This window comes from Eulemur rufifrons, chromosome 29 (genome assembly GCF_041146395.1).
Source record: "Eulemur rufifrons isolate Redbay chromosome 29, OSU_ERuf_1, whole genome shotgun sequence".
NCBI lineage: Eukaryota > Metazoa > Chordata > Mammalia > Primates > Lemuridae > Eulemur > Eulemur rufifrons.
The window spans coordinates 95,308,480-95,319,736 of NC_091011.1; the positions used below are offsets into that span (position 1 = coordinate 95,308,480).

Below are 11,257 nucleotides of genomic sequence, written 5' to 3' on the forward strand. Positions count from 1 at the left end.
GGTGGGGGATGCCGGGAAGCCAGAGATCACGTCACACACATGCAACACAGCCATGAGCAATCTTTACTGCTTATGTCATACAGGATGAGGAGCCGCACCGGCTCCTCAGACATCACACTGATGCTAAAGTCCACAACCACCAGCCCTCTGCAGTCTTTCCACTGACAAGTTCCCCTGCAAGTGCCATGGGAACCTAACAGAGGACAGTGAAGACGCCACCGCCTTTCAGATCACTGGCCCCATTGTTTCCCTTACACTTAGGTGGCCCCCTCCTTGGCCCCTACCCCCCACCTGAGTATACTTGGGGACTTCTTCCCAGGCAACCGCTCCAGAACAGCTAGCTGGGGCTGTGCCTCCTTGCCCCTCCATTGGGGACCATCTCTAAGACTTGTTTCCAGATGCCATTGGCATCTCCTCTCCAACTCTTTCTCTGTTCTCTGGGGCGAGCTCCTCATTGACCTCTGGCACCAGGTCCTGCCCAGCCAAGGTCTCCTGGGCCTGTTGTATGTAGGGGCCTCTAATGATGGCTCAGTGTGTCCTCCGCCCTCCAATCTCCTGTGGCTGCAGAAGCCAGCGAACCTGAGGGAGAAGAAGGCTCTTGGCAAGCAGTCCGGGGCCCTAGGCTCCAGAGATGACCACCCCCTACCATCGTGAATTCCGTTCATCCCTCCAGGTCTGACTCCAAACCAACTTCCTACTCAGTCATTTCTCCCTCCCCACAAAGTAGGCAGTACTGACCCTGAGGAGGCCTCTCAGTCAGTGCTAGGGGCCTGGAGAGGCTCCTTCTGAGTGTCTGCGGTCTCCTGAAACCCTCCAGGGAATAGATTGCGGGTCCTCTGGGCTCCCCACTGCTGTCTGGGGCTGGAGGCAGGACTGGAGCCTAATGACAAAAGCCATCAGCTGAGCAGTGCCGTGATGCCCAGCATCCACCCAGGATCTGCCCCCTGTGTGCCCCACCCTCCTCACCGTCACTTGACCAGGATGGCTTCTCCTCATCAGGCGAGAGTGGCTGTGAGGGGATGGACCAGGGCCTGGACAGGGAGGTGGCTGAAGCACCCCCCCACAGCTCCTGCTGCTGCTGCTGATGAAGCTACATGGAAAGGAAGAGGAATGAGGGGCCCCTCCTACACTGAGGGCAAGGGGACTGGGTGCAGGGGGCTCTGAAACCTCCTCCCGCAGCTCTGTTAGGTACTTTCTTAGACCCTCTCCCAGCCTCCATTCTGTTTGCCTGCTCCCTTTCCACAGTTCTCCTGTCCACACCGCTCCACTCACCTGGTGCAGGTAGATGGCGTGGAGACTCATCTCAGCAGAAGCAAGCTCCGGGAGCTGGGCCAGCTTCTGGCCCCCAGTGACTCCTGGGGACACACAGCTGGAACACAGTGTACAGTAGATCAAAAGACATGCCCTGCCATCTATTCCCACCCCATAGGGCAGGCCAGGCTGGATTCCCCTTCCCCTTCTCAGCACCCCAGTTCTCTCCTAGAAGATCAGCCACCCCTACTCCCCTGCATCTCACCTGGGGTCCTGGGCGATTCGGGAAATAGAGGCAAGGAGGCTGGCTGTGGCGGAAGCTGGGCAGGGGGATGTGGGGCTCAGGTCCCTCGGGGGCAGGAGGGGGTGCCCCAAGAGGTTGGCCAGGAAGGCCTCTGGCTGTGAGCAAGAGAAGAGGGAAAGATGAAGAGGGTGCTGGAAGAGAGGGAGGGAGGAGGAAGAAGAGGTCTAAGGAAGGCCAGAAAGCAGGCAGGGGTGGGCCAGCAGGGTGGGTCCTACCAAAGGCGAGGCTGCAGGGCAAGGGAGAAGGGAGAGCTGGGGTGGGGAGGGCAGAGGGTAGGCCAGGCTTAGGACTCACCAGAGGTGATGTGCAACTGCTGAGCGCCCCTGGAGTGGGGGTGCTGCCAGCTGAGGTGGCGCCCCAGGCGGCTGCATCTTGTTGTACCCGGCCCCGGAGGTGCCCGAGGAACTTAGAGCTGTGCCCTGGGGGGCGCCACAGTGGATGTGCCAGGGAGAACCGCATCAAAGAGAGCTCAGTCTTCCCATCCTCTGCCCGCTGAGACAGCGAGGCCTCCGTCTGCCCCGCCGAGAGCCACTGCGAGCAAAGACAGTCTCTCAGGTGCTGCAGACACTGAGGTTTATGGAGGTAGGCGGGACAGGAGACACTGCTCCATTTTCCATGTGAAGGAAACGGAAGCCAAGATGGGGACTTGCTCAAGATCACCCAAAAGTACAGCAGCAGAGCAGGACCTGGGTCTAGACTCAGCTCGGCGTTGCCCACCTGTGCAGACCTGATCCCCAAGGTGGGCCTCGGCCTTGGTTCAGAAGCCGGTCCTTACTCAGCCCCACCCACTGACCAGCCCCATTTCTCAGCCCCCCTGGTCATCTTTGCTCCCACTGCTGATGCTCCTATGTGCTGGCAACACTGTTAAGGGCTCTACAGACATCCTCTCATGTCATTTTCACAAGCCCACGCCTTGGCTACTACTATCGTCTTCATTCAACAGTCAAGGACACTAGAGAGCAGGAAGTGAAGTTGCTTGCTCAAGGTCCCAGGTGGCAAGTGATGGAGCTGGGGTTGGACCCCAGGTCAGCTTTGGGTGAGACAAGCAAAGTCCTACCCAGGACGACCCCACTTGCCCAGGGCAGGGCTCTAACCTGAGGGTGGCCATGGCGCTTCACATCCATAAGGGCAAAGGAACAGATGTCCCCAACCCCGGCCACATCCACAGTAAAATGATGGAAGAAATCAATGATCTCCAGGGAACGAGGACGTAACCAGAAAACCAAAAACAGTGGAGTGAGGAGAGGAGACAGGAGCTCCTCCAGCAGGGAGACCTAGGGAAACAGGGGGAGGCTGAGCAGGCGTTGCTGAGGGGCCCACTCTCCACGGACACTCGCCAGGGCGGGAAGCCTCCAAAAAGTCACTGACTTGGCTGCCGGCATAGCCCATTTGTCCCATGCCCTCTCCCAGGCAGAGCACCAGGCTGCCCGGACTCCCCAGCAGCCCGCCTGAGGCCGCGACCCTCACCGCTCGGTACTGCAACAGCTGCGCCATCTGCCGGTAAACGCTGGCCCTGCCGCCAGGGCCGGGCTCCTCCGGGAGGTAGTGCATGTGGGCCAGGGCCGCCTGCAGCAGGAGCTGCGGGGTACGACCTTGGCACTGCTCCTCAGGTACGAAAGACCTGGAGGGCGGAATGGGGGGCAGCGGGAGGGAAGGGACCTGCGGTTAGGAGGTCATGCGGTGGCATGCAGGCCTGGGGGTCGCCGGCGGTGGGAGGGGTAAGGATTCGCCGGGCGGAGGCGGGGCGGGGGAGCCCCACTTAGCCGCAGATCAGAGAAAGGGACACATACCACCACCCTCGGGCATCTGCTGTCGCACCTGGCCACGGTGGCCGTGATTCCGAGCGCGGTCATGGCGGTGAGCACGTGCTCCACGGCAAGCACGTCCTCGTCGTAGATTGTGAGTACCAGCAGCGTGGCGAAGAGCGCGCCGGCGAAGAAGACCAGCTGGCGGGCCAGCAGCGCGCGCAGGGGCGCGGGGGGCCCGGCGGCGCGCAGGAAGGCGGCGGCGGGGCGGTAGGCGCGGGCCAGGCGCGCGCGCAGCTCGTGCGGCAGCTCGTTGAAGTGGCGCAGCTGCAGGCGCGCCAGGCGGGACCAGCGGCGAACCCCGAGCGCGCCGGGCTCGCGCCGCAGCAGCTCCACGTGGCTGTAGAAGGCGTGCAGCACCTGCCAGGCCAGCACCAGCGGGCTCAGCGCCAGGTTCAGGGCGGCTAGCAGTAGTACTGTGCGCCCCCAGCGCGCGGCCAGGACGCCGCGCTGGTCGCTGCGCTTGTAGGCGTCGGGCAGCTCCCAGCCCCCGCGAAAGAGCGAAAAAGGACCGCGGAAGAGCAGCAGGTCGACGTTGAGTGCCAGGCCGCGGCTGAAGAAGGCAACACTGCCTCCCCAGGGCAACGGGCAGCGGGCCGGCAGCAGGCCCTTGTTGGCCAGCGCCACCTGGTAGTTGGTGTAGCGAAGGATGCGGTGGTGGACATCCAGCTCGGTCAGTGGGCGCGGCTGCACGCACAGCCCCCCGCTCCGCTGCAGCGCCAGGAGGCGGGACTGCACCTCTGCCCAGGGCACCGAGCTGAGCTCCTCCTAAGGAGAGGGGAACTGGTGAGCACCAGCGACCCGGTTGTTCTCCACTGCGATACCCGAGCCACACCCCCAAATGGGCTGCCTAGAAACAAGCAGAACTTCACCATGACCAAGCTACATCCCCCCCACCTCCTCCCCACCTTTCGCTTTCTGCCCTCCCCTAACCCTGTCCCCAACAAGGACGTGTCCTACTTCCTTTCATCTTTTCTGAATTGCTCTGTTCCTCATCATCCCTGCCATTCATGAGGCCATTAGTCATGTGCTTCCTGGTGACACTTTGTTAGTAAACTTTCCAGGTATTGCACCTGGCTTCTTAGCTACTTAAGAGCAGATTTATCTGAGGCCCCCTCAACTGTACACACAAAAACAGAGTGGCTGGCAGGTCGTGGGGCACTCTCTCCTTCCAGTTTGCAGTATGCCCTCCAACTCTGGGCCAGAACCTCACCACCTTTGGCCTGGGCATGCTTTGAGACCCCCAGCCCCACCCTACTCCAGGACATCTTGCCAGATGAGCCTTCCCAAGACCCTGGCAGTGCCCATGTCTGGGGATGGGGTACTATTAGATCTCATTTGGGGGTCTTCAAACTTCATCTTAGCCCGGTTTCACCCAGCTTCTCCAGTCAACGTTAGTCAAGTCCCTCCAGCCCAGCCTCTGCAGTTCAGAGGGATGCACCGGAAGGAATGGGAGAAGAGGGGAGAGGAGAGAGAAGAAGCGTTAGCAGCCTCCCGCAGGAGGGCAGCCACACTCCCACTCCCTCATTGCTGCTTCATGGGCCTCCTGACACCTGCTCTGTGCCTGGTGCTCCCTTCCTCATGGGCCTTCTAGAACCTCTCCCCTTTCTATGCAGGAGGGCTGTGCAGAAAGCCCTGGACTTCCGAGGGGAAGCAAGGGAGGCATGCTGCAGAAGGGAGCCTTTGAGCTGAGCCTTAAAGAATTTAGGTGCAGAGGCAAGATGAGGAGGAAAGGGCAGAGTGTGGCCAGGGGACAGTAATAAGGCCAATGCAGTGGCTTACTGCAGCATGGGGGGGGTCACCTGATGGGGGCCTTGAAGGCTCAGTTTCAGATGGACGGGTCCTTCTCCTTGCTGCAGCCTACAGATGCTCACAGCTTTTCCCCACCTTCCTGCACTGGCCTACTAGGGCTAGCAATGCCCTCACCTCCCCTCGTGTCCTGTCCTGTCCTTCCAAGCCCAACCCAAATTCCTCCTCCTCTGGAAAGCCAGATGACTGCCCTCCTTCTAAAGACCCATTGTTTTTAAGCACAAACATATGACTATAAGTCATCTCACATGAGCCATCTAAATAAACTAAGCTCCACTAGAGTAAGAAGCATACTTTCTAAGTGGTGGTACCCCACCTCCTGACATATTCTGGGCCTAGGGCAGGTGTCAATAAGGCCTTGTTCTTTCCGCCCTCTTTCCAGGTGGCCCTTCCATCTGCACAGCCCCACTGCTTCCCCACTCCTCTGCCCATCCTGGGATGGCACCCTCCACAGACATGGCCACCCAGCTCACCGGGGGGATGTGCAGGGCCTCCCTGTAAAACACCTGGATGTCCCAGTAGCTGAAGAGGCTGCAGACTGAGCGAAGCAGCTGGACCAGCCAGAAGCCGGCAGCCAGGACCAGGAGGAAGACCAGCAGGGGGCTGGAGCGGATCCTGTGTGGGGTTGGTAACAGGTAGTGGGGGAGAAAGATGAGAGCCCAAGAGACGGAGACCAGAGCAAGGGAAACAGCCTTGGGGAGAGGATCCAGCTAGACCAGCACTTCTCCAAGCGGTCCAGTAAGGGGGGCCCCTGAAAAGGCCCTCAAAAGTGTCTGCAAAGTCAAAACTTTTTTCTTGTTTGTTTGTTTGTCTGTTTTAGAGACAGGGTCTCTGTCACCAGCCTGGAATGCAGTGGCCCAGTCATAGCTCACTGCAGCCTCGAACTCCTGGGCTCAAGTGATCCTCTTGCCTCAGCCTCCCGAGTAGCTGGGACTACAGGCACCAGTGCCACCACACCTGACTAAAAAACTTTTTTCAAATAATACAAATGCTTTCTGCTGTTTTTATCTTAGTCTCTCATGGATGTGCAGTGGAATTTTGCAGAGGTTACAAGACATGTGAAGATGTCACCTCATGCTGACAACCAATGGAATGTGTGCTTGGGCAGTCTTAGGTTTTTTTTTTTTTTTTTTTTTTGAGACAGAGTCTCACTCTGTTGCCCAGGCTAGAGTGAGTGCCGTGGCATCAGCCTAGCTCACAGCAACCTCAAACTCCTGAGCTCAAGGGATCCTCCTGTCTCAGCCTCCCGAGTAGCTGGGACTACAGGCATGCACCACCATGCCCGGCTAATTTTTTCTATATATATTTTTAGCTGTCCGTATAATTTCTTTCTATTTTTAGTAGAGACGGGGTCTCGCTCTTGCCCAGGCTGGTCTTGAACTCCTGAGCTCAAACGATCCGCCCACCTCGGCCTCCCAGAGTGCTAGGATTACAGGCGTGAGCCACCACGCCCGGCCAGTCTTAGGTTTTAAAGTTGTTTTTAGGCTGGGTGTGGCTGCTCACGCCTGTAATCCTAGCACTCTGGGAGGCTGAGGCAGGAGGATCCCTTAAGCTCAGGAGTTTGAGACCAGCCTGAGCAAGAGCGAGACCCCGTCTCTACTAACTAAAAATAGAAAAATTAACCAGGTGTTCTGGAGTGCCCGTAGGCCCAGCTACTCGGGAGGCTGAGGCAGGAGGCTCGCTTGAGCCCAGGAGTTGGAGGTTGCAGGGAGCTATCATGACAGCACTGCACTCTACTCAGGGAGACAGAGTGAGACTGTCTCAAAAAAATGAAACTAAACCCCCTCCTCATTCCCCCCCTTAAAAAATTAATAAAGTTGCTTTCAGCTTTAGTTTCTAATTAGATATAATAGATAGTCATGGATAGATGTGATTCTTATGAACAAAAGCTCTTTGGGGTTCTCAATCAATTTTAAGTGTATTAAAAATATACTTCATACGCCTTAAATTAAATACAATTTAAAGTATACTAAGTGTATTTTTGGTCCTGAGACCAAAAACTTTGAGGACTGCTGGTCTAGACTACAAGATAAGGGAGGCTCCTGTCTGCTCCTGTACCCTGCTCATGAGCTCCACCCCTCGGGACCCCACCGGGCTGTCACTCACCGCTCAGCACACTGGGCTGAGGGTAGGATGGCGTCCAACAAGGTCACTTTGTTGTGGAACGGCCGAGGTCTGGTACGGTTATTTGGTTGGTTGGCGAAGAGAACGTTGTAATCCACACAGCGAAGGAGGAAGGTTGTGAAGGCGACAATGAAAATGAATTGTCTAGCAGGGAGGGTGCAAGGATGCAGTGGACATCAGGCCTGAGGGCCAGGCGGGCCTGCCCCAGCCCTCCCCCCCCACCAGCCAGTCATCCTCCCTTCCACCCCACCCCTTGGGGTGCTTGGGAAAGTGTGGGAGGGAAGCAGCAGGCGCTATTAAGGAAGCAGGCGACAGGAGGGGTCCGCAGGCCCAGGGGCCGGGATGAGCAGCTCACCCCAGCTGGAAGACATCCTCCAGCAGGATACAGGCAAAGCCGTTCCGCTGGTGGTAACTGTAGATGTGGCAGCATGTCAAGGAATAAGCCTGAGGCATGATGGGCCTTCTGAGGTCACCTCCCCTCATCCCCAACAAGTCTTCCCAACCACGACACCCTCAGAGAGTCTCCCTGGCAAGAATGCTGCCAGCTCCAAGGGGGCCCTTTCGTGCCTCCTCTGCAGGCCGAGCACAAAGGATATCTTGGTGAAGAAGCTGTCCAGGTTCTGGATGTGATGCCAGGAGCCTGGGCACAGGGGGAGAGTGTGGGGCCTTGGCGCTCTCACCTGACTGATCTTTTCTCCACACCCTCAACCTGCTGCCCACGCCGGGCAAGCCCTCGAGCTCCGAGGCCCCCAGCCCCCACACGCCCACTCACACTCACCTCGGAGCCCTTCGGGTACGTGAAGCAGGGGTTGCTGCTCCTCCCCATGGTGGGGTGAGTCTTGGGACCCCTCAGGGTCACAGTCCTCCAGCCGCTCATAATCCTGTTCAGGGATCAGAGGGCCTATCCGCAGCCCAGGAGGGTCCTGGAGGCATCGGCGTGACGGAGGGGGAGTCACTGAGGCCAGGGGTGGGGTGGCATGGGATCCCCACAAGGGGGACGCGGAGGCGGGTGTCATTGTGGGCCGTGCCCGTGTTGGGGTGGCTGGGGCAGGGAGGGCACTGTGGCAAAGCTGAGAAGCCCCTGTCCCCTGGGGCACTGAGCAGGGGGGGCCCGTGGGGGGAGGGAAAGAGGAGGAGGGGGAGCTTCTTGTATGAGGTGCAGGGGACAGGGAGAAGATGGAGATCCTCCCTCCCCCAGGTCCCCGATGAGGAGGAGGAGGAGGCAGCGGTGGCATGGGGAGGAGGGGCACAGGTCCTGGCCCCAGGTCTCCCCACCGCCCGAGCCGCCCCCGGCCTCCCCCCCAGCCCATTCGTCTCACCATCAGGCTTCGGTGTCTCCGGAAAGGGTGGAAGGATGGGAGCTGTTGCTGTTTCCACAGAAGTCTGTGAAGCTGAGCAGGGACTTCAACAAGGACAATGACAACAACAACAGCACTAGGTGAGTCAGTTCAGGCAGGCATCAGGCATCCCAGCCCTCAGTCACCTGTCTGATCACTCACACACCTTCTAGGGCAACCTGGGGTCAAACCACTCAGGGCGCAGCCTCTGTGCCTGGGAGGGGCATTGGTTTAAGAGGCAGGCACTGAACAGGAGACGCCTATGCCTGTTGTCACAACTCAAATGGGCGGAAGATAAAGAGCAGCCGTCACAATAACACAAGCAAGACGCAGAAGGGACTGGAGATGCTCAGGGCTGGGATGTTAAATCTCATTTCCTGAAATCTCACCCCTCTTCCCTCCATACACCTATACAGTAAATGCTGTAAGACCAAAATGGAAAAGAAAAGAAAAGGCAGCATGTTTTGTTGGTCTGAGGGTGCTAAGGAAGGGAATAGGGGAGCCTGTCCAAACACTGCAGCCAAGTTGGGGGAAACCGAGGAGAGGGGGAAGTGAAGATAGAAACGGCAGTTAGCTTGGGTTTGAGAAGCAGTTTAGGGGGCTTAAAGTAGAAAAGTGGGGTTCCTTGGAAATTCCACTATGTTTACTTCCTTACACTCTTGAACCCTGACACCCTCTCCAAGTCCTGGTCCAGTTTCTGGGACCCCCTGAGAAGCATCAGGGCTGAACAGGCAGAGGAGGGCAGCCTGTGGCCCAGGATTTGGAAGGATAATTTGGGTACCCAAGCAGCAGTTGAGTGAGTTGAGCTCTGGGTTGTTGCCTCAGTAAGGGAGAGGCAGCCCAAGCAGCTGGTCTGGTGGCTTGCCCAACGCCATTCTTGAGGCCCTGAATCACCAGGCTTCCTCCTGAAGTCCATTCCTGAGATGCTGACTCAGCCACCAGGTGTCAGGGCCTCCAGGGCTTAGGCCCAAGGGCTGATGTGGGGGCCAGTACCCATGAAATGGAGAGAGGAACACAGTGCTTCCCAGATCATTCACTGGAGGAATATGGAGGCAATCATGGAAGTACCCATAAAACCTGAGTCCGGATGCACCTGTTTTTCTCTTTCTGTGCCTCTTTGCTGGTTGGGGAATTGTCATAGCAGCTCAAGACTTGCATAATTTTATTTCTGAGCAGGAGGCAGAGCTATGAAAACAAGACCGAGCCCTTCTAGAGGTGGCAAAATGGAATCCTACATCGGTAGAGGGGCCAGGAAATCCCCATAATCTTTCTGAGACATCTGTCAAAATGGATTAGGTGGTGGCTGGGCTAGGTGGCTCACACCTGTAATCCCAGCACTTTCGGAGCCCGAGGCAAGAGAATCACTTGAGGCCAGGAGTTCAACACCAGCCTGGGCAACCTATAAAGGCCCTGTCTCCACAAATAAAAAATTAGCCAGGCGTGGTGGCACACACCTATAGTCCCAGTTACCCGAGAGGCTGAGGCAGGAAGATCACTTGAGCCCAGGAGTTGGAGGTTACAGTGAGCTATGATTCCATCACTGTACCCCAGCCTGTGGTGGGCAAGACAGAGCAAGACCCTGTCTAAAAAAAAAAAACAGAAACAAACAGTGCTCACTTCAGCAGCACATATACTAAAATTGGAACGATACAGAGAAGATTAGCATGGCCCTTGCACAAGGATGACAAGCAAATTCTGAAGCATTCCATATAAAAAAAAAATTAAAAAAAAAAACAGATGGATTATGTGGGGTGTTGTCTCTGTGCCTTCTTACTCACACAGTATCACTCACTCAATATCAGGGACATTCCACCTTATTCACATTAAGACCCCTCCCCAGCCCAACCTCAAACTAATCCTGACACATTTTCCTGCCCAGTTCCAACCTAGATTCATCCATCGTCAGCCTCCCTACCACCACCCCATCTCCAGTCAATTTATTTCACACTTTTCTCTGCGAAGCATTTGGAGAGGAAGGAGACAGATGAATGAGGCAGAGCTACCACAAGCTGTCATAGCCCAGTGGGGAAGCAGGTATGCAAACAATTACACGGAAGAAATAACAGAGGTGCTGTAGGCAAGTCATTCTGACAGGGTGAGGAAGGCATCTGCCTCACCCCTGCCGGAGAGAGATCTGAGATCGCGCCTTGATAAACTACCGGGCCTCCATATCAGTAGTACTCAGTAATTGAGGAATAGAACAAGAGTATCAGAATCACCAGGGGATCCCCCCCCCCCCGCCCGCCTCCCCAGGAGTTCTGATACGCCTAGAAGAGCAGGATGGGTGGCAAGTCGTGTGCAAATATTTTGTTTTGTTGTTGTTTTTTTAAGAGACGGTGTCTCGCTGTGTCGCTCAGGCTGGAATGCAATGATGAGATCACAGCTCACTGCAGCCCCCAACTCCTGGCCTCCCAAGTAGCTGGGACTACAGGCGCACCATCACGCTGGGCACGTGCACGTGTTTTGAAAAAAATTCCCCAGTCGATTTTTGTTCATTTGTCCCCAAGGGCCAGTGCTCTACACTCCCTAGAGACCCCAGGACATTTAGAGTCCGCCAGGAGTACCCTTAGGAAAATGGCCCGAGGTTAGCAGCTGACGCGTTACTATGGATACCCCGGGGCTGAGGG

At 56.9% G+C, this 11,257-nt stretch overlaps 1 protein-coding gene and 1 non-coding gene across 2 annotated transcripts; one reads left to right on the plus strand and one right to left on the minus strand.

The window, feature by feature from the left end:
- Positions 1 to 736: 736 nt before the first annotated feature.
- Positions 737 to 8,682, minus strand: ATG9B (autophagy related 9B). The gene is made up of 13 exons (XM_069462290.1): positions 8,072 to 8,682; positions 7,890 to 7,933; positions 7,649 to 7,713; positions 7,276 to 7,437; positions 5,643 to 5,784; positions 3,374 to 4,128; positions 3,023 to 3,176; positions 2,650 to 2,829; positions 1,850 to 2,086; positions 1,517 to 1,650; positions 1,273 to 1,369; positions 967 to 1,090; positions 737 to 880 (listed from the first exon to the last, which is right to left on the minus strand). The coding sequence occupies exons 1-13, from the start codon at positions 8,613 to 8,615 to the stop codon at positions 753 to 755; spliced, it is 2,766 nt and encodes a 921-aa protein (XP_069318391.1). The 5' UTR covers positions 8,616 to 8,682; the 3' UTR covers positions 737 to 752.
- Positions 8,683 to 10,239: 1,557 nt separating this feature from the next.
- On the plus strand, positions 10,240 to 10,345 carry LOC138377668 (U6 spliceosomal RNA). Its single transcript, XR_011231834.1, has one exon. It is a non-coding gene; the product is annotated as a U6 spliceosomal RNA (small nuclear RNA).
- The last annotated feature ends 912 nt before the right edge of the window (positions 10,346 to 11,257 follow it).